We start from the raw sequence: 23,791 nt of genomic DNA on the forward strand, positions 1-23,791 counted from the left end.
CTATGGAACAATTTAAGAGGAGCCTGCTTCTAATAAACTGAATCGGCATGTTCGAAGAAAGGTCGCAGGTTCGAATCCTGCCTCGGGCATGGATGTGTGTGATATCCTTAGGTTAGTTAGGTTTAAGTAGTTCTAAGTTCTAGGGGACTGATGACCACAGTAGTTAAGTCCCATAGTGCTCAGAGCCATTTGAACCATTTTTTGTTCGAAGAAAATTTACTGCTAGTGTATGTTATGCAGCTTTTACTTGATGGAAGTGAGACATGGACTTTTAATTCGGAAAAACTATTCAATAACTGAAGATAGCCGATGAAGCACTGATGCGAATTACTGGAAGAGAAAGCAAAACTGGCGGAAGTAACCTATTTGTGTGAAAAAATTAATTAATACAGCATCGAAAATGCAATTAAATGGGCGAATAGATGGTAGATGGACCAAAGAATTTTTGCTGGATTCCAAGATACAAGAAAAGACAGAAGGAAGCAAGGAACATTACAGTTTAACGTCCCGTCGACAGCAAAGTCATTAGAGGGAGCCCAAGCACGGATTGTATCAACGATGGGGAAGGAAATTAGCCGTGCCCTTTGCAAAGGAACCATCCCGGCATTTACTTGGAGCAATTTGTAGAAATCACGGAAAACCCTACATCTGGATGGCAGGACGAGGTTCGAGAAGACAAAGACGACGATCCAGTGAAAGGTGGGTAGACGACACTCGATAACTAGCAACGTGGATGTGCAAACTTAAAATAAAAAACCGCGATGTACAAATAAGTTAAGGGGAGCCGTTGTTCAGCAGTAGACATGATGGTAGAGAGAAGCCTTAAGAATCTTTCCCTTGTCTACCTTGTCCCGCAAGCACGATCTGATTTTCCGGATGTCGTCATTAAATCAAATTACTTGGGGGCTTTCTTCCGTTAGCTTTGGGCTATAACTTTTAAAATAGATGAAAGTCTTCTGCGCATGTAGGATACTAGTTAAATATGGTTGCTTTTCTGTTCTAGTAAAAATAAATATGCCACCAGTTTTCTTGACAGACATCAAATGAGTTTTATAGGCATGCTGACATTTGGGGGCTTGTTCCCATGGACGTTTGGCACGATAACTTTATGAAGCCGTGGTATGTGTACTAAAAAAATAAAAAAAACACACCCACACCCACACCCAGAGAGAGAGAGAGAGAGAGAGAGAGAGAGAGAGAGAGAGACGCGGATATCAAATTGAAGACTGTCCCTCCATTTTCTGCAACTGTTATACACTTTGAAAAAAGTGTATTATGAGGCAGGGTTACGTTAATCATTGTATAATGACAACTAAACTCCTTGCTTCCGCAATATTCACTACGTCCATTAGCTTAATTTACACTGCTGACTACGTAGAGCTTGTGGGCTTTGCATGAACGGCAATAAACGAAAAACCTCGATTATCAAAATTATAACTTCTAAGGTCCAGTCATTTCATCGATCAAATAACCATGTCATTGTCTTTTAACTACTGAAATTAAATGGTACATACCAAAATTACGTGGTTTATTTTTCTTGAACACCACTGCTGCTGACATCTGATTAACTACGGAAAAACTTGTAGCAGTGTTAGCACAATGAGATATACAAGAGGACATCAGGACATCAACAAAATCAATATAATTCATTGCTACAAGGCAACTGTAAAACTCTACAGCAATCTTTCGGTAACGTCCGTTTCATACTGACGCTGTTCAAACACCTGAAATATAAATCAAAATAGGCAGCAACGGTTAAGCTCTTAGTAGCTCGCAAGCATAATATTTGACATTTTAGGGCAACTTCTGCGTATTAAATAACGATTACTATCTATCTTTCAACCCAACAGTTATCTTCGTGCAAAGCTAACAACAAATGCTTGTTGTTATTACACTTTCAATTTTACTTATTTCTTTTACTCTCCACGCAGCTGATTTTTTTTCAACAGAAATAAACGTAAAATCACAGATGCTTTTGACAAACTGAAAATAGTTTTCTGAATTAACTCCAAATGATTCACAAAACAAACGTTCGATATCGACATGTGTTGCCACTTTTGGCTTATGGCAGCGAGATTCGGTTTTTAATGTGAAAAAGAGTTCCGAAAAACAGGATAGTTGAGCGAGCTGATGCATGATGACCTAAGCGTCAGAGGTAATAAATCAAAATACTAGATTAGGGAAGACGTAATTACGACTGTAATGAAAATGAAGTAGAGGTAGATGCGGTATGTCGCCAGACGAATGGAAGATAGATGGAAGAAGAAAATTATTTGCCCGATTCAAAAAGGTAAGATAAAAACGAGATAAGTCCTGAACGAAGACGGGCAGATGAAATTAGATAACGTTTACGAGCAACATTGGTTATAAGCACCTAAGGCCTTATTGCATGGAAATGTCTGGAGACGGTCTTTATCCAGAAGTGGTCGTCTGCAGTGGTCAACGATCATAAATTAGTACTCATACGTCGCTCTCGTTATTGGAATCACTCTGCTCAATACATGCACTCGCACAAATTTACATTGTAAACTGCTTTGCTCTTTAAATCGAGATATACCGTAGTAATTTTAAATGTACGAACTTAATGGGAATGCTGACATTGCCGCTACACTCAAATATTACTCTATGATTCGAAGAACGCCAGTTTTCCGTACGTGAAATTCTGTTCTAAAACCTAACTGCTCCAGAATTAAAATAAAATAATTTTTCCCTATTGTGATACATGAGACGATAGGCAGACAAATTTTGGTCGTGTACTAATAGGTAAAAAAAAAAGCCAATTGCAGAAACGAATACAAACTGACATTGTTGCGATAATTCTTTTGCTATTGGAGTCTGAATAAAATATAAAAAAAAACATTCCGTAAAAAAATTTGGTATACAAAAAATGGAACAAGGGTCTTTTTCGTCTCGCTAATTAACAAATATGATGCCGGGCAAATAAAAAAATTACATCCTTGGATTGTTACTGCTTTAAAATATGCCGCTACAAACTGAATTAATTAACATTGGTTGTGTTGTTACTTTTTCGCTGCTTGTTTTAGTGAAGTAAAGTTTTTTTTTTTTAAAAAAAAAAGGTAGCTGCGAGGATTATGATATAAGCGACATCCATATCAAATTACTATTGGCTGCGGAAAACTTATCGCTCTCTCCACTACGAAGCAGCTCGTACCCATCGCGTAGCGTATGACCTGCATTACTGGCGAAAGAGAAAGTAGTGAAGTTGCAACGCAAGCCAAAGAAATGTTACGGCTATTGTGACGAGGCAGGTGCCTGGCGCCAGTGCGTGCGCCCGTGAATTTGGGTGAAGGGCCCGCCTGCAGTAGAAGCATCGAACCCGGCAGCGGAGGCCACGGCGCTGCGCTGGCCGTGACATTCGGCAGCCGTTCAAATTAAAACGCTTTGCCTCAGCGCCTTGAGGACACGTACTGGTGTCTTCTGACTTAACATCGCCCTAGAACTCACCTGATCGCTGCCTGCGTACATAAACTGTCACCACAGATGTCAAATAACACCGTGCTGCCTTTGTATTCGATTCTGTCGTATAAAATCGACGCATTCCTCGCCTACTTGCCGCTGCAGCAAAGAGAAAAAACTCACCTGTCCGAGCTCTCGGAGCTGTCGTAGCGATCTGCACATCTCTTCTTCCTACAGTTGTCCCCCTCATTTGGACATAGGCTTGGAAATTCCACATGTTCTGAGTTGGCACCACAAAGCATTTTCGTAGCGTGCACACCCAAGCTCAGCACGCCATTCACTCGATAATTTGAACACAATTCTCCATTGTCGTCGCGAATATAGAATGACGGTTTAACACTGGTTCCGTTTTTAGCCTTCATACAGTCTTTATGAGCTATTTTGAGAATATCTACTGTGTCTTTCGCTTTGATATCATTCTCTCGTCTCGCCGTCCCCTGAACACACAGCCCGTCTGCCATCTTGTTTGGTACGCACAGCAACACTGACGTGACGTCACAGACGCGGCGGAGTGGGGAGGCCAGCCCTCCACGTGACGTCACAAGTATTCGTCGCTAGCCCCTCCTTTCTCTAACTCTCACTGTTCATTGGCCAGCCGTCAATTACATAATTTTCTAGCAGGAGTAATGACTTCGTGTGGAGATATTAAATATGGATGTTTGACCCATTGACCTCGAGCGACGATGTTAAGATGCAGAAAAATCAATCGCTCAAGCAACTGAGTCTCCCTACCTAACTGTGTATGTAAGTCGCATAATTACGTATTTTCGACATTATCACTACAAATACAGAGGCGTACATAACGCTGAAGCCCCGACAACAAAATTTACTATCATTTACTTGATTGCATCATTATCGAGCCTTTTTTTAAAAAATATATCTTGTTAGTAATCAGTTATCGAGGTGACGCTAACCCACATTTTTCATCTCGCGTCCTTACGTATCATTACTGCCGTAAACACTTTTTATGTGTTTTTACGGTAGTTTGTAATTATGATTGTGAGAGAATGTTTAGAAATGTTCAGAGAGAACTTATGCACTATCCCGAGTATGTGGCAGGGTTTTATTACTCAGAATACACATAAAATGACGTGACACTGCTCTGTATATAGAACAGATGCAAATTGTGCAGGTTTCGTTCTGTAGGTGCACATATCCAATTTTCACTTTTCCACAAACAAAAATAAATAAATAAAATAAATACCGGTAATTTAAATAAATAGCGAAAATTTTAACTTCTTTATCAAGCGCATACTGGCTGTCAAAAGAAACAATTGACAAACGCGGTTATTAGGCAAAATAAGAACACCTTTTTTTTTCATCCTTTGCTTTTTGTTAATAGTTGCTGATTGTGGTTAGCTTTTAAAATAATAGAAAAACATGATATTCATTACTACACATGAGGTACAATAATGTTCGTCTTCCATACCTAGTGCACCAGATATTGAATACATGTAAACAAAAAGTATTGTAATGAAGGACTGCGCTTGCATGGATTGAAAATTTAGCCTATATCTGTAACTTACGAGTTTAACATATAACTCTCAGTCAGCAACTAGTAAATAATAATAAAAAAATGCAGATGTATTATGAATAAGTCAGTCTCCATTTACACTCAACTGTACAAAGGTGTAAGTTGAAAAAATTAGATTAGGAGTTCGGCAATAAACAATGTCAAACTGAATTAGTTCTTCTAGGAATATCTACCATGATAATTACTGCAAAACAACACGAAATTACCATACTGATTTTGAAGTCATTTCATATAAAAATAAACTTAATAAATACAGCAACAATTTCTTCATTGTTGATCAACACTTCTTTAACTGTCAAAACTTACCTCAAACATGTTCACCACAAGAAATCACTTGTCAAAATTGCCCATACTGATTATGAGCTAAACAAAACTTAACAATATGGGAACGCATATTCTGTCAGTCAATATGTAGGGGAAAAAAAGGGAGAAACAAATGCTAACAGACAACAACCACCACAGAACACAAGTTGTCTTCTAAATATGTTAACAATCCATACTCTAATTTCTACTCTTTGTACTGATATAGAATTTCAGCACTATATTGTTTTTCCATACCTGCCACCATGAACAGAACCAATAAAATATAGTTTATGCCACTTGGCAGTCTATGAGAAGAATGTGCTGTCTCTAATGCTACGATGTTAAATCTTAGTCTTCCTTCCTTCTTTCTTATCAGGTATTACTGACTTATATTTCAACGGATGCTAATATATTTAAGTTAAAGTCATTAAACAGTCATTGAACAGTGTCATGCATAATAATTTTAATACTGTAATGCTCACTCTTTGAAATTCTGAAGTTATGAAGGATACAATAAAGGAAATAGAAGGTTACAACTTGTACAGAAACCAGACTGCAATTGTAAGTTTCAAAGCCCATGAAGGGGAGGCAGTAGTTGAAATTGAAGAGGGGGGGGGGTGTTTATCCTTCATGTCATTCGGTCTGTAGGCCTACACTGAGTAAGCAGTAAAGGATAAATTTGTTACTGGAATTAAAAAGGTCAAAAAGAATAAATCCTACAAGGTGTGTCAGTAACATTGTAATTCTATCAGAGAAGATGAAGGACGCTGAAGAACAGCTGAACAAAAGGAATTATGTCTTTGAAAGGGATTATAAGACGAACAACAAGTAGAAAAAGGGCAATGGATTAAATCGGATAACATTGAAGAAATTGGATTAGGAAGAAGAAGTGAAAATAACAAATGAGTTTTTTTTGGGAACCAAATTGCTGACATACGCAAAAGTAAAATCAAATGTAGACTGAGCAGTAGCAAGAACAAGTTTTAGAAAAAGAAAAAAAATGGTGAAACAGAACATAAATTTAAGTGTTAGGCAATCACTTCTGAAAGTATTTGTCTGAAGTCTAGTTTTACATGGAAGAACAGAACAGAAGCTTTGAAATGTGCTGAAAGAGACGAATATTGAAGACTATGAGGCTTTAATAGATAACTAACAACATCAAGTAGAAAAGAAAATTACACCACAACTTGAGTATTAGTTATATTGATAATGGAGGAAAGAGTTAGAGATTAGAGAGAGAGAGAGAGGAAGAGAGAGAGAGAGCGTGCAGCATGTGTGTAAAAAATTTTTTAGCTTTTGGACAAATTCTTTAACATGCTAGAAAACACACACACACACACACACACACACACACACACACACACACACAAAAAACACCTTGTACTGCGTGTGCATGTGCTGCTGCCCTACCTTGTTAAAGGACTCGTCAAAAAGCTAGTACTTTTCCATTCTTTTCTGTGTGCCTCTGGACAAATCAACACTTCAGCTGTCCAATGAATAATCTCCTTTAATCCTAATCTGTTTACTGAAATGAAATGATCGTATGGCATTGTTGGCTGGGAGGTCCCATTCGGAGGAGTTCGGCCGCTGTATTGTAAGTCCTCTTTAGTTGACGCCACATCGGCGACTTGCGAGTCCATGATGATGAAGGACACACAACACCCAATCCCCTGCCGGGAATCGAACCCAGGCCCCCTGCGTGGTAGGCGGTAATGCTACCGCTAAGCTACGGAGGCGGACAATCTGTTTAATGAAGTAGGCTTATTGTCGTTTGAAACTACTCTTTTCAAAATACAATTTTTAAGATTCTATTTAACTTATTGCTTCAAGCATTTGTACATCATATCTTTTGAGCAGATGAATTACAATAGCACGTTTCTCATATGTAACATTACATAAGTTTAATTTTGGAGCAGCAGGAGGTATGGGTGCTCTTATAGTATAGCATCTCAACCAGAGTACTCCATTTTAATTTCAGACATTTGGAATTAAATTAAGTCATTATGGAGATGAGGAATTAAGTACGTTCAACAAAATTTGTACAAATGAATAGTCATTTAACTCTTTCCCTGAGACTCTTACAGAGACTCAACAGAAACCTACATAATGAAATATGATGAGGTATTCATTTTCCACTACACAACAAATAACATATCATAAACTGTCAGAGACAGCAAACAACTTGGAAGAGCAGTTGAACGGAATGGATAGTGTCTTGAAAGAAGGATATAAGATGAACATCAACAAAAGCAAAACGAGGATAATGGAATGTAGTCGAATTAAGTCGGGTGATGCTGAGGGAATTAGATTAGGAAACGAGACACTTAAAGTAGTGAAGGAGTTTTGCTATTTGGGGAGCAAAATAACTGATGACGGTCGAAGTAGAGAGGATATAAAATGTAGACTGGCAATGGCAAGGAAAGCATTTCTGAAGAAGAGAAATTTGTTAATATCAAGTATAGATTTAAGTGTCAGGAAGTCATTTCTGAAAGTATTTGTAGGGAGTGTAGCCATGTATGGTAGTGAAACGTGGACGATAAATAGTTTGGACAAGAAGAGAATAGAAGCTTTCGAAATGTGGTGCTACAGAAGAATGCTGAAGATTAGATGGGTAGATCACATAACTAATGAGGAAGTATTGAATAGGATTGGGGAGAAGTTTGTGGCGCAACTTGACTAGAAGAAGGGCGCGGTTGGTAGGACATGTTCTGAGGCATCAAGGAATCACCAATTTAGTATTGGAGGGCAGCGTGGAGGGTAAAAATCGTAGAGGGAGACCAAGAGATGAATACACCAAGCAGTTTCAGAAGGATGTAGGTTGCAGTAGGTACTGGGAGATGAAGAAGCTTGTACAGGATAGAGTAGCATGGAGAGCTGCATCAAACCAGTCTCAGGACTGAAGATCACAACAACAACGAACTGCGTAGCAGTTTGAAGGACTTTACTTGCTGGACATACATTGCTGAGTGTATAGTCTGGTCAAAAAAGGTGTGTACAAAATTATGGGTGAAGCATTCTACCACTGTGTGCTATGAAGGAGACTGATAGAGCCATGGGAAATGTGTTAGGGAAATTAAGTAGAACTAATCATAGTCTTTATGACTGTTGCATATGGAAACAAAATACACAGAAACAAAGATGCTTGCACATTCTACATAATACATATATGCAAAATGCACAGCTGTCCTTTCATGTGTGAACTTCACTTTGATGATAATAAAAATGTCAAAAATAATTAAAAGATTTGCTTCAGCCATAATCATAATACTTCTGTTAGAATTATTGCTGGACATATTATGCAACAAAAATGATTATACACTGCAAAATATCTTTATACAGTATTTTAATGAAATACGAAGTTGAATCTTTTTATTACTGAACTTGGTATATATTCCCTAATCACAGATTGCTTCTTCTGAGATTATAATAGCTTTATGTCGTGCCTTACTGCCTGCTGAACAAAAACTGTTTGAATGCTTTGTTTTATTTTATTTTATACACAGCAGAAAATCATTATTGTTTAACTACAGAGTTATCTGCTTGACTTTTCATTTACAGATAAACCTTATCTAGAAAAAGCCATAATTACACAAATCAAAAAAAGTTTTGCATCAGTCCGGTTCCCAGAACTCCTGAAGATAGATGTTGATTGTGGATATTGTGTCACAGACACAGTTCTTTTGACTGTTCAGAGATGTCACTAAACCTGCCCGAAGACGTAAACAACAATACATGAGCAGCGCCTATTAGACGGAGGGGGTCTGACAGGCAATCAGTTACAGTCATTCCACCAGGAAGGAGGTACAAGGCTCGTTTATGTCTGCTTGTGTCTGTATATGTGTGGATTGATATGTGTGTGTGTGCGAGTGTATACCCGTCCTTTTTTCCCCCTAAGGTAAGTCTTTCCACTCCCGGGATTGGAATGACTCCTTACCCTCTCCCTTAAAACCCAAATCCTTTCGTCTTTCCCTCTCCTTCCCTCTTTCCTGACGAAGCAACCGTTGGTTGCGAAAGCTAGAATTTTGTGTATATGTTTGTGTGTCTATCGACGTGCCAGTGCTTTCGTTTGGTAAGTCACATCATCTTTGTTTTTAGATATATTTTTCCCACGTGAAATGTTTCCCTCTATTATATTTATTTATTTATTTATTTACACGCCAAGTTCCATAGGACCAAAAATGGAGGAGAAAATCTCCACGGTCACGGAACATGTCAGTACATGAAATTACAACATAAAAGTAACAACAGATAAAAATAAAATCTTTATGAACCCGAAAAAAGTCAATCCATAAGTTTAAGTAAACGCAATCAACAATACAACAAGAAATTTTTCAAGGAACTCTTTGACAGAATAGAAAGAGTGACTCATGAAGAAACTCTTCAGTTTTGATTCGAAAGCATGTGGATTACTGCTAAGATTTTTGAATTCGAGTGGTAGCTTATTGAAAATGGATGCAGCAGTATACTGCACACCTTTCTGCACAAGAGTTAAGGAAGTCAGATCCAAATGTAGGTTTGATTTCTGCTAAGTACTGACTTAGTTAAAGCTGCTTATTCTTGGGAATAAGCTAATATTGCTAACAAGAAATGACATTAAGGGATATATACATTGAGAGGTCAATGTCAAAATACCCAGACCCGTGAACAGGGGTCAACAAGAGGTTCGCAAACTTACACCACTTACTGCCCGAACTTCCCGTTTCTGAGCCAAAAATATCCTTTTAGAATGGGAAGAGTTACCCCATAATACCATACGACATAAGCAAATAAAAATAGGCAAAGCAGACTAACTTTCGTGTCAAATGATCACTCACTTCAGATACCATTCGAATAGTAAAAATGGCAGCATTAAGTCTTTGAACAAGATCCTGAACGTGGGCTTTCCACGACAGTTTACTATCTGAACACCTGGAAATTTGAACCGTTCAGTTTCACTAATCATTTGCCCACTCTGTAAAATTAAAACGTCAGTTTTTGTTGGATTGTGTGTTTGAAACCGTAGAAACTGAGTTTTACTGTGATTTAGTGTTAGTTTATTTTCTACATGCCATGAACATAGGTCATGAACTGCACTATTTGAAACCGAGCCAATGTTGTGTGCAACATCCCTTACTATCAAGCTAGTGTCATCAGCAAACAGAAATATTTTAGAGTTACCCGTAATACTCGAGGACATATCATCTATGTAAATAAGGAACAAGAGCGGCTCCAACACTGATTCCTGGCGCCTGGCCACTGTAGTCACCACATATAACTAATTTCTGTTATTTCCTACAAAGTGAATCAAGAACCCTCTCTAGCTTGAGCAGATACGCTCTGTAGTCAGAGTTAGGGGACCTATAAACAACAACAATTAGAAGTTTAATTTCACTAAATTCAACTGCCCCTGCACAACATTGAGATATGTGGTCAATGCAGTGTTACGATACGTCTATGGACTCAAATGGAATACTTTTTTTTTTTACATACATAGCCACTCCCCCACCCAGCAAGGAACTCCTTGAAAAACAGCCAGCTAATCTGTATCCTTGTAAAGGAAGCCACTGAATTGTCAAATTATTTAAATGGTGCTCTGATACACCAGTAATGTCAAGAGTCAACACCTATAACCAGTTCGCTAACTTTATCTCTAATACCTTGCATATTTTGAAGAAATATGATAATTCATTCTCTATTTGGAAATACGACGTGCTGTTTGTAGTTCAACCATGCCTAGACAGTCGATGCCACGGTTCGACTGCATCCACATTGTCACTTTGTGCCAGGAAGGGCTCTCAACAAGGGAAGTGTCCAGGCATCTTGGAGTGAACCAAAGCGATGTTGTTCAGACATGTAGGACATACAGATAGACAGGAACTGTTGACGACAGGCCTCGCTCAGGCCGCTAAGGGCTACTACTACAGTGGGTGACCGCTTCCTACAGATTATGGCTCAGAGGAACCCTGACAGCAACGCCACCATGTTGAATAATTCTTTTTGTGCAGCCACGGGACATTGTGTTATGATTCAAACTGTGCGCAATACGCTGCATGATGCGCAACTTCATTCCCGACATCCATGGCGATGTCCGTCTCTGCAACTACGACGCCATGCAGCTTGGCACAGATAGGCCCAACAACATGTTGAATGGACCTACATCTACATCCACATCTACATCTACACCTGACGGTGTGTGGCGGAGGGTACCCTGAGTACCTCTATTGGTTCTCCCTTCTATTCCAGTCTTGTATTGTTCGTGGAAAGAAGGATTGTCGGTATGCTTCTGTGTGGGCTCTAATCTCTCTGATTTTATCCTCATGGTCTCTTCGCGAGATATACGTAGGACGGAGCAATATACTGCTTGACTCTTCGGTGAAGGTATGTTCTCGAAACTTTAACAAAAGCCCGTACCGAGCTACTGAGTGTCTCTCCTGCAGAGTCTTCTGCTGGAGTTTATCTATCATCTCCGTAACGCTTTCGCGATTACTAAATGATCCTGTAACAAAGCGTGCTGCTCGCCGTAGGATCTTCTTTATCTCTTCTATCAACCCTATCTGGTACGAATCCCACACTGTTGAGCAGTATTCAAGCAGTGGGCGAACAAGCGTACTGTAACCTACTTCCTTTGTTTTCGGATTGCATTTCCTCAGGATTCTTCCAATGAATCTCAGTCTGGCACCTGCTATACCGACGATCAACTTTATATGATCATTCCATTTTAAATCACTCCTAATGCGTACCCCCAGATAATTTATGGAATTAACTGCTTCCAGTTGCTCACCTGCTATTTTGTAGCTAAATGATAAGCGAACTATCTTTCTATGTATTCACAGCACATTACACTTGTCTACATTGAGACTGAATTGCCATTCCCTGCACCATGCGTCTATTCACTGCAGATCCTCCTGCATTTCAGTACAATTTTCCATTGTTACAACCTCTCGATACACCACAGCATCATCTGCAAAAAGCCTCAGTGAACTTCCGATGTCATTCACAAGGTCATTTATGTATATTGTGAATAACAACGGTCCTATGACACTCCCCTGCGGCACACCTGAAATCACTCTTACTTCGGAAGACTTCTCTCCATTGAGAATGACATGTTGCGTTCTGTTATCTAGGAACTCTTCAATCCAATCATACAATTGGTCTGATAGTCCATATGCTCTTACAGTGTTCATTAAACGACTGTGGGGAACTGTATCGAACGCCTTGCGGAAGTAAAGAAACACGGCATCTACCTGTGAGCCCGTGTCTATGGCTCTCTGAGTCTCGTGGACGAATAGCGTTAGCTGGGTTTCACACAACCGTCTTTTTCGAAACCCGTGCTGATTCCTACAGAGTAGATTTCTAGTCTCCAGAAAAGTCATTATACTCGAACATAATACGTGTTCCAAAATTCTACAACTGATCGACGTTAGAGATAAATGTCTATAGTTCTGCACAACTGTTCGACGTCCCTTCTTGAAAACGGGGGTGACCTGTGCCCTTTTCCAACCCTTTGGAATGCTACGCTCTTCTAGAGACCTACGGTACACTGCTGCAAGAAGAGCGGCAAGTTCCTTCGCATACTCTGTGTAAAATCGAACTGGTATCCCATCAGGTCCAGCGGCCTTTCCTCTTCTGAGCGATTTTAATTGTTTCTCTATCCTTCTGTCGTCTATTTTGATATCTACCATTTTGTCATCTGTGCGAGAATCTAGAGAAGGAACTACAGTGCAGTCTTCCTCTGTGAAACAGCTTTGGAAAAAGACATTTAGTATTTCGGCCTTTAGTCTGTCATCCTCTGTTTCAGTACCATTTTGGTCACGGAGTGTCTGGACATTTTGTTTTGAGCCACCTACCGCTTTGACATAAGACCAAAATTTTTTAGGATTTTCTGCCAAGTCAGTACATAGAATTTTACTTTCGAATTCATTGAACTCCTCTCGCATAGCCCTCCTCACACATTTCGCTTCGCGTAATTTTTGTTTGTCTGCAAGGCTTTGGCTATGTTTACGTTTGCTGTGAAATTCCCTTTGCTTCCGCAGCAGTTTCCTGACTCGGTTGTTGTGCCACGGTGGCTCTTTTCCATCTCTTACGATCTTACTTGGCACATACTCATCTAACGCATATTGTACGATGGTTTTGAACTTTGTCCACTGATCCTCAACACTATCTGTACTTGAGACAAAACTCTTGTGTTGAGTCGTCAGGTACTCTGTAATCTGCTTTTGCTAAACAGAAAAATCTTCCTACCTTTTTTAATATTTCTATTTACGGCTGAAATCATCTATGCAGTAACCGCTTTATGATCGCTGATTCCCTGTTCTGCGTTAAATGTTTCAAATAGTTCTGGTCTGTTTGTCACCAAGAGGTCTAATATGTTGTCACCACGAGTCGGTTCTCTGTTTAACTGCTCAAGGTAGTTCTCAGATAAAGCACTTAAAAAAATTTCACTGGATTCTTTGTCCCTGCCACCCGTTATGAATGTTTGAGTCTCCCAGTCTATATCCGGCAAATTAAAATCTCCACCCAGAACTATAACATGGTGGGGAAATCTACTCAAAATATTATCCAAATTATCCTTCAGGTGCTCAGCCACAACAGCTGCTGAGTCAGGGGGCCTATAGAGACATCCAATTACCATGTCTTAGCCTGCTTTAACCATGACCTTCACCCAAATTATTTCACATTTCGGATCTCTGTCAATTTCCTTCGATACTATTGCACTTCTTATCGCTATAGACATGCCTCCCCCTTCACTGTCCAGCCTGTCTCTGCGGTATACATTCCAATTTGAGTTTAGGATTTCATTACTGTTTACGTCTGGTTTCCGCCAACTTTCTGTCCCTAGTACTATATGGGCGTTGTGACCGTTTATTAATGAGAGCAGTTCTGGGACCTTTCTATAGACGCTCCTGCAGTTTACTATTAGCATATTAATATTGTTATTCCCTGTTGCATTTTGCCTACTCCTACCTTGCCGCATCTCAGAAGACGTCTTGTCTGGCCTAGGGAGGGAATTCTCTAACCTAAAAAACCCACATGTGCACTCCACGCATACTCCACTGACCGCTCAGGTTTTGCATCACATTCTCTTCACTGATGAGTGTCGCATATGCTATCAACCAAGCAATTGTCGGAGACGTGTTTGGAGGCAACCCGGTCAGGCTGAACGCCTTACACACACTGTCCAGAGAGTGCAGCAAGCTGGAGGTTTCCTGCTGTTTTTGGGTGGCATTTTGTGGGGCCGCTGTATGCCGCTGGTGGTCCTGGAAGGCGCCGTAATGGCTGTATGATACGTGAATGTCATCCTCCAACAGACAGTGCAAACATATCGGCAGCATATTGGCAAGGCATTCATCTTCATGGACGACAATTTGTGCCCCCATCGTGAACATCTTGTGAATGGCTTCCTTCACTATAATGACATTTGCTTGACTAGAGTGGCCAGCATGTTCTCCAGACATCAACCCTATCGAACATGCCTGGGCATGTTTACGGATGGCATGACCAACCAACCACTCTGACAGATCTATGCCAAATCGCCGTTGAGGAATGGGACAATCTGGACCAACAGTGTCTTGATGAACTTGTGGATAGTATGCCATGATGAATACGGGCATGCATCAATGCAAGAGGATGTGCTACTGGGTATTAGGGGTACCTGTGTGTACAGCAATCTGAACCACCACCTCTGAAGGTCTCGCTATATGGTGGTACAACATGCAATCTGTGGTTTCCATGAGCAATAAAAAGGGCGGAAATGATGTTTATGTTGATCTCTATTCCAGTTTTGTGTACAGGTTCTGGAGCTCCTGGAACTGAGGTGATGCAAAACTTTTTTTTTATGTGTCTACAAAATGGAAGGAATGATGTACTCTTAACTATGATCAATATGTCAAAAATGGGCATTATTACTTTTGTAAAAGATGTTACTCATTGTTCAAGTTTATTCTCAGTATTTATTTTCTGTACAGTCCATTAGTGAACCAACAAGAAACCATCCTCTGTTTGATATAACAATAGATTATGTTCCATTGCTTCCTTTAGTGTACCAACATATTGCATCGCTTCACAATCTTTGCTCAGGTCCCTACAACACGATTCTAACCTGTCCTCTATGAAACTCCAGGCTCTGCATTCCTTAAAAGCTGATGAATCCATTATTATCCTCCCAGCAGACGAAGTATCTACCGCAGTGTTACTTGACAGACAACAATATGTTAGTGAAGGTCTATGGCAGCTGTCTGACACCTTTACACACAGTTTCTGCCATCAAGACCCCCTTCAAAAAGACCTGCACAATCCCTTCTTAAAACCTCAGGCCCCTCCCAAGGGCTAACACCCCAACTCACAAAACTTATTACCTCACCCAAATCATGGACCCCCACCTTTCACTTCCTAAGATCCACAGACCTAATCATTCTGGCCATCCTATAGTTGCTGGCTTCAAAGAACCCACAGAAACTATATCAGTCTTAGTCGATGAGTACCTGCAACCATAGTACAAATATTTCCCACCTATATTAAAGACACCAACTATTTCCTAAATCGTCTGAAATCCCTGCCTGTCCCACTTCCACCACACACCTTGCTTGTCATCATTGATGCCATGTCCCTCTACACCAATGTACCTCGCGTACATGGTCTGTCTGCTGCTGAACATTTCCTCAGTCGGTGCCCACCTGATTTCAAACCGTGACACCCTTCCTGCTCACCTTAATCAACTTTATACTTACCAACAAGTACTTCACCTTTGAGGGCCAAACATATAAGCAGATCAGGGGTACAGCCATGGGAACCAGGATGGTTCCTTCCTGTGCCAACCTTTTCTTGGGTCACTTGGAGGTTTTTTTTTCTGGAATCCATTAACCTTCAGCCTCTGGTTTGTTTTGGTTTAGATACGTTGATGGCATCTTTGCCATATGGACTCATGGTGAGGCTGACCTGTTAAAATTCCTGGAATCCCTAAAAACCTTCTCCTAACTAAATTTCACATGGTCATATTCCGAATCCCATGCCACGCTCCTTGATGTTGATCTCATCCTCACCAAAGGCCAGCTACACATTTCTGTCCACATTAAACCTAGTAAGAAACAACAGTTCTTACATTTTGACAGTTGCCATCTTTTCCACATCAAACATCACTCCCATACAGCCTTGGCATTGAGGCAAATAGATTTGCTTGGATGCAGACTCTTTACAGAGGTACACCACTATTCCCACCTCAGTCTTCACTGGACATAATTACCCCACCAGCCTAGTTCAAATGTAGATTTCTCGGGCCATCACATCCAATCCTGGTACTGCTAATCCCTCCAACTAACAACTTCGGAACTCACCAGTGGTCACTCTGTATTATCCTGCTCTTGAATGTATTAATCATCAAGGCCATAACTTCTTAAAACCATGCCCTGACATGAAATCCTTTCTGTCTCACATTTTGCCCACCACACCTAGAATAGCTTTTCATCAGCCTCCCTGTCTCTGCCATATCCTCGTTAGACCTTATGCTCCTTCTGCACCCATCTCCCTCCCATATGGGTCTTATACCTGTGACTGTCCCTGCTACAGAACTTGCCCTGAGTACCCTCCTAACACCACCTACACCAGCCCTGTAACTGGCAAAACACATCTATCACAGGGAGAGCCGTCTATGAAACGACACATCATATACCAGCTGTTAACACTATTTGGCCTTTTACACTGGCATGACTACAACCAAGTTATCAGTTAGGATGAATGGGCATGGGCAGAGGGTGTATACCAGCAACACACTATATTCTGTTACAGAGCATGCTCTACAACATGACAGTCATGACCTCGGTCCATGTTTCACTATATGTACCATCTGGATTCTTCCCCCAGACATCAGTTTCTCAGAATGCCACAGGTAGGAACCAACACTACAACATGTCCTTGATTCTTGCCACCCAGCTACATTAATTTATTTCATCTCAACATTTCTCACAATAACTATTCCTTCCTTCACTCTGTTTTAGTTTTCTACGTCTTCCATTTTCTGATCTGTCTATTTTTGCTGTACCCCTCCCACCTCTGTTACAAATAATGCACTTAACTTTTCACTCTTATTAACTTGTGCATAATGTTTCTGCAATAATATTTTCTGTCCTGGGTATTACCTTGTCACCCACCTTCAAGCCCTCATGTTTTCAAATCTCATCCAGTGCAATACCCAACAATCAGTCTTTCATTCTCATCCTGTCTGGTAAGTCTCCCTTGACTGGGGTTCGGGGTGACTTTTCTGAACTCTACCACTTTTCCTAAACCTCTCCAGTTCCTTCCCCTTCATCCCTTCTGCTCGAAGGAGGAGCCACTGGCTCTGAAAGCTTGCATTAGTAATTTTTTTTTTTTTTTTTTTTTTTTTTGTATGTGTGTTTTCCTGCCGCCACTTGGTGAGTAGATCTTTATCTATCCTATTACGACATATCCTTCAGTATTACATGCACCTAATGGTAGCTTTAAATCAATTGTAGATATTCCAGCACAGTAACTAGAGACGAGGCAACTGTGCTTGAAAAGTGTATTGGATTATGCCACTATAGGCAGTTGTATAAGTCAACACATGCATAAATAGCAAAAAAAATATCTCCACCACTATGCTATCTGATTTGTTTAGGTTACAAAGATCCATTAGTACCCAGTGATCGGCACATTCAGTCCAGGAGAAGAATTAACATTTTTTACATTTGTGGCTCACAGAAGGGTGGCTGTCAGGACAGAAAAGGGATGGAGACAGAAGTGGAACGATTATGGAAAAATAAAGAGCACTGTTTGTATCTGTAAAACAACATATACTCGCACATATTCACTTCAGAGAGAGTTGCTCGAGACAGATATGTACATCACAGCCTTTTGAAGTACTCTTTACAAACATTATTAGTGTGACACATTGCTGGGCATCTTTGACAGGACAAGGCTACTTGGAATGAGAATTTGTTTACACATGTCCTTTTATTGAGGCCAAACAAAATTTCCCTACACATACAAAAAGTCTTCGAAAATGATTATTTTGATCAACATATTCAAACATATCTGACATCAAGTTGTGTGCAAAGAGGCTACCGAACTTCTAATGGATCAAGATACCCCAGCGTTGTACTAATTCTAGAACATGACTTTAAAATAAAACGTGAAAACAACAGTTAATATATATGTCACTCTATAAAATTCATTAAAATATAAAAAAATACAAAACATTATAAACTATATAATAAAAACTTTCAGTATAAATATTTGCATATAGGAACATTACTGACAGACAGCTAATGGCAAGATTTCACTGTGTCACCTAAAAAGTGAAGTGGTAATTTATGCGTATCTTTTTAAGCAATAAAATACAACTTCCATATGAATCTCAGTAAACTAAACAAATGTAACAGTTCTGCTGCACTTAACAGAAATGCCTGTCTTGTCACATGTAGCTATAAAAATAAAGATGTTTTATGAGCAACAAAAGTACTGTACACATAATTACATTACATACAACCCAGTTCCAATAAAATGGAATGTACGCTGGTGTAAGTCTGTATTTCTTTACTATTATGTCATCCATGCTGCAATAAACACATCATGTCCACAGTGATGTGGGAAGTATTCCTTCTACAGAACTTGGATTTGGGGTTAAAATTTCATCTTTCAGAAATTCTAAGGGAATGTTCACCAAGAAACCCTGAAGAGAGAAACAACAGCAATTAAATGCAGCACAGTAAAATGGCCAACATCAACTATAACAAACAACAAGTGAAGTAAATATTTCTTTTGTTACATATTCTTCAACAAAAGTGACTCACACAGATTTCTGCGACATTTTCATTATTCCATGTTAAAGAACTATTACATTCATAATTGTTTGCAAAATTTAAAACTTCACCTCTGTTGAATTTGTACACAAATACTATGGATGCAATACTATAATTAAAACCAAAATTTATCACTAAAAATAGATTAACTTGGATTCACCATACCACTCAAGAGTCCAAACAAAACTGTGGAAAAACGTTTCGGAAAGTTCTTCAATGAAAAGACTGTTTTGCTGAGGTGGACAAATCATGCCCACTGATTTACTGAAATCCCAATAATTATGATAGATTATTCAGAGAAATGCCTATCATTTACTATACAACTTTCAAAAATTAATCCCTTCGTAAATGCCATACACAGAGTGATTCAAAAAAACTTTTACAAACTGATGTGGTATATCAGGCATACAAGTGTCAGTATTCATATAGGAACCAGGGGTCGCAAAGGCCACCCAGAGCTATTAAATGACATTGCAGTTACTTAGTCACATGGACACCCACTAGAGGAGATGCTGAACGTTTGGCCCAGACAAGCAGCTGACTTTGATGCCGCACTGAATGGCTCACCGTCTGAAAGAAACCTCCTGCTGCTGCAACAATTCTGCCCACTAGGTCCTATAGTGCTGTAACATGTTTTATACACAAGGGCCTTCAGATCCCCACCACCAGGAAAAAATCGATCGGGGGCATGTCGGGTGATCGTGGTGGCCATGTGACTGGCCCACTGTGACCAATCCAGCGGCCAGGAGAGGTCATCTGCAGATATGCCCGCACTTGTCTTTCCGTTGTGCTGATATTGAATGCTTCCGATCAGTAGGCATGGGAACATCATTCAGCATATCCGACAGAACTTCCCGCAAGAATATGAGATACATGTGACATCAAGTTGGCCTGGGGGAATTTAGGAGTCAACTAAACAGTCTCCAAAGATGATAGTCTATATAGGGTGTTACAAAAAGGTACGGCCAAACTATCAGGAAACATTCCTCACACACAAAGAAAGAAAATATGTTATGTGGACATGTGTCCGGAAACGCTTACTTTCCATGTTAGGGCTCATTTTATTACTTCTCTTCAAATCACATTAATCATGGAATGGAAGCACACAGCAACAGAACGTACCAGCGTGACTTCAAACACTTTGTTACAGGAAATGTTCAAAATGTCCTCCGTTAGCGAGGATACGTGCATCCACCCTCCGTCGCATGGAATCCCTGATGCGCTGATGCAGCCCTTGAGAATGGCGTATTGTATCACAGCCGTCCACAATACGAGCACGAAGAGTCTCTACATTTGGTACCGGGGTTGCGTAGACAAGAGCTTTCAAATGCCCCCATAAATGAAAGTCAGGAGGGTTGAGGTCAGGAGAGCGTGGAGGCCATGAAATTGGTCCGCCTCTACCAATCCATCGGTCACCGAATCTGTTGTTGAGAAGCGTATGAACACTTCAACTGAAATGTGCAGGAGCTCCATCGTGCATGAACTACATGTTGTGTCGTACTTGTAAAGGCACATGTTCTAGCAGCACAGGTAGATTATCCCGTATGAAATCATGATAACGTGCTCCATTGAGCGTAGGTGGAAGAACATGGGGCCCAATCAAGACATCACCAACAATGCCTGCCTAAACGTTCACAGAAAATCTGTGTTGATGGCGTGATTGCACAATTGCGTGCGGATTCTCGTCAGCCCACACATGTTGATTGTGAAAATTTACAATTTGATCACGTTGGAATGAAGCCTCATCCGTAAAGAGAACATTTGCACTGAAATGAGAATTGACACATTGTTGGATGAACCATTCGCAGAAGTGTATCCGTGGAGGCCAATCAGCTGCTGCACATGCTGTACATTGTACAGAAACAACTGGTACTCCCGTAGCACTCTCCATACAGTGACGTGGTCAACGTTACCTTGTACAGCAGCAACTTCTCTGACGCTGACATTAGGGTTATCGTCAACTGTACGAAGAATTGCCTCGTCCATTGCAGGTGTCCTCGTCGTTCTAGGTCTTCCCCAGTCGCGAGTCATAGGCTGGAATGTTCCGTGCTCCCTAAGATGCCGATCAATTGCTTCGAATGTCTTCCTGTCGGGACACCTTTGTTCTGGAAATCTGACTCGATACAAACGTACCGTGCCAGGGCTATTGCCCCGTGGTAATCCATACATCAAATGGGCATCTGCCAACTCCGCAGTTGTAAACATTGCACTGACTGCAAAACCACGTTCGTGATGAATACTAACCTGTTGATGATACATACTGATGTGCTTGATGCTAGTACTTTAGACCAATGAGTCGCATGTCAACACAAGCACCGAAGTCAACATTACCTTCCTTCAATTGGGCCAACTGGTGGTGAATCGAGAAAGTACAGTACATACTGACGAAACTAAAATGAGCTCTAACGTGGAAATTAAGCGTTTCTGGACACATGTCCACATAACATCTTTTCTTTATTTGTGTGTGAGGAACGTTTCCTGAAAGTTTGGCTGTACCTTTTTGTAACACCCTGTATGTTAAGGGTAAATCTGCATTGTGAGGTATGCATACGTGTAGCATGTGGGTTCACATCTGCCCTCGTATGCAGGGTGTGAATGGTCATCACATCCTCGTGGAGAACACAGCCTTACTGGTGAGAGGACACTCTCTGTGATGCTTCGGCATGCAGCAGATTCCTAGAAAACTACCATGCAAATCCTGTGCGCTTGTAGTAGTTCCCCAGTTGCAATGCCTGGATGTGTTGGAAATGGAAAAGATGCAGTTGTTCCTTGTGTACAATGCACCAGACAGAGGGTTGTGGGGTATCAGTGCTGCAGGACACATCTCGTGTACTTGTTGATGGCGTATGCTGCAGCCTTTTGAGAATGCGTTCTTTATCCCAACTGTCCATGTTGTCAATCGGTGACCAACATCCGGCTCGGGCACATGGAACGATCCGGTTTTGCACAATCGAAGATGCAAAGTGGCAAATAATGTGTGGTATGGCACCTTTCTATGGTGATATTTTGTATGTTACCATCAGATGGCTTCTTGTCCATTGCACTTGGCTGTGCCATAAATCAAATGCACTCAGGAAGTTCCACATTGTGAAGGGCAATAGGTCTCTATGCGTTCTGTGCAAGTTTGTAAAGCAGTGCCCTCTTGTGGCCGTAGTGCCCTTGACCCCAGTTCCAATTTGTATTCTTGTTGTATGCCTGATGTGCCATGTCAGTTTGTAACTTTTTTTATCACCCTGTACATATGAAATAACAGGGCAATTGATTTTTAATAAGTGTGAGAAGAAAAGCAGCCATCAGTTTGACCCAACATCACGGTGCTGGTCATGTTGGAGGTGCTACAGCTTTGCCAGTTATATGGATAGCTGTAGCTTAATATCAAATATAAATCAGCAAAGTGTGGTATTTTTAATTTTATGAGTTAAATACTGGACTGAGTGCAAATTGAAATCTGATTTGTAGCCTGTTTACACCAATCCACACTACTATTTTTTTGAATGAAGAATCAATAAAGGTACACGTGGCTCAGTGGTGAAGTGTCAAACTACAAATTCAGTATCTCAGGTTTGGTCTCCAGTCACTCTTAGAATTTTAATCTGTCTCATCACTTCTTTCACCTCTGGGAATATTTGTTGACGTGGAAAATGCCAAGTTGTACCATGCTTCATAATCCTTGTTGAATTGTAGCTTACCCTATTACTGACTGGGGAGTCAGTTGAAGGGTCATTGAAAGGCAAAAGCATACTACGTCCAAAAGGACCAAGACTAATAAAGAAATATTCAAAACTATCTCTGGATTGATAACAGCTGTACCTTTTTAAAAATAAAGATAGCAGCCTTTTGTCTATGAACTTAAGTAAACTGAACAAAAAATAAATGGATGCCGTTACATTCTGAAATGGTCTGAGTACAAAGGACAGTTTGCTTGGACAGTTCTAGACACGAACCAATATGTCTTAATAAAAATCGAACAACCATTTTCATCACAGATACTCGGTAAAAAGGGTTAAAGACCAAACAAAACATGTTTTTTTCTGTCTGTTTCTCTATCGTATTATCCCCTCACACAACGAAAATGTTTTAAGGTAAGGTATTTATGTACTTCTGTTACACTCAAACAGAAGAATGTGCTGGAAGTGAAATTTCTTTTCACATTACAATCCACTTTATGTAACTGCACTCAAATCTGCAAAAGTAGAGTATTTTAATTCCACTCTACAAATGATGAGCTGTTAACAACTGCAACATTGTTGGGGAACAAATAAAGATGACAAGCTTTTTCTTCAATTGAACCACACAACACACTTTAGGTAATCATTGTTAATATTATCAGCACAGTACCTGGACATTCTCCAGCATTGCCTCCGCACTGGAAGGATCTGTGTCAGAAAGAGACAGTTCTTCCTGGAATTTTTTCAGTTTTGAGAAGCTAGTGGCCTGATCTGAAGGAATGCAACGGAATACCTGTGAATGAAAATTAATTGATGTGTTAGTCTCAAACTGTCTTAAACTGCAGAAAATAACTGCCTATTTGTATCCTATTTCTTGAAAGAAAGAATGACAATTTTATCAAATTATAACTTTATGCTACACATGTATATAATTGGACAAATGGATAATATGGAAAAAAGGCACCAAAATTAAAGTACATTATTATTATAAAATCCAACAACTGCTTAGGAAAGAAAAG

At 40.1% G+C, this 23,791-nt stretch overlaps 1 protein-coding gene and 1 long non-coding RNA gene across 5 annotated transcripts in view; one reads left to right on the forward strand and one right to left on the reverse strand.

The window, feature by feature from the left end:
* The first annotated feature begins 4,121 nt into the window (after positions 1-4,121).
* LOC126176868 (uncharacterized) overlaps positions 4,122-23,791 on the forward strand; it is a 169,109-nt gene continuing 149,439 nt past the window's right edge. The window contains exons 1-2 of the long non-coding RNA XR_007535682.1: positions 4,122-4,221; positions 8,873-9,115. This is a non-coding gene — a long non-coding RNA (uncharacterized LOC126176868). The remainder of the gene's footprint in view (positions 4,222-8,872; positions 9,116-23,791) is intronic.
* The window catches only part of LOC126176867 (phospholipase D1), a 190,750-nt gene continuing 185,196 nt past the window's right edge, over positions 18,238-23,791 (reverse strand). For all 4 annotated transcript variants that reach the window (XM_049924060.1, XM_049924059.1, XM_049924058.1 and 1 more), the window contains 2 exons: positions 23,443-23,565; positions 18,238-18,974 (listed from right to left, as the gene is read on the reverse strand). In XM_049924060.1, coding sequence (XP_049780017.1) covers positions 18,873-18,974; positions 23,443-23,565 — 225 coding nt within the window. In that variant the 3' untranslated portion in view covers positions 18,238-18,872. The remainder of the gene's footprint in view (positions 18,975-23,442; positions 23,566-23,791) is intronic.

Source organism: Schistocerca cancellata, chromosome 3 (genome assembly GCF_023864275.1).
Source record: "Schistocerca cancellata isolate TAMUIC-IGC-003103 chromosome 3, iqSchCanc2.1, whole genome shotgun sequence".
Classification (NCBI taxonomy): domain Eukaryota; kingdom Metazoa; phylum Arthropoda; class Insecta; order Orthoptera; family Acrididae; genus Schistocerca; species Schistocerca cancellata.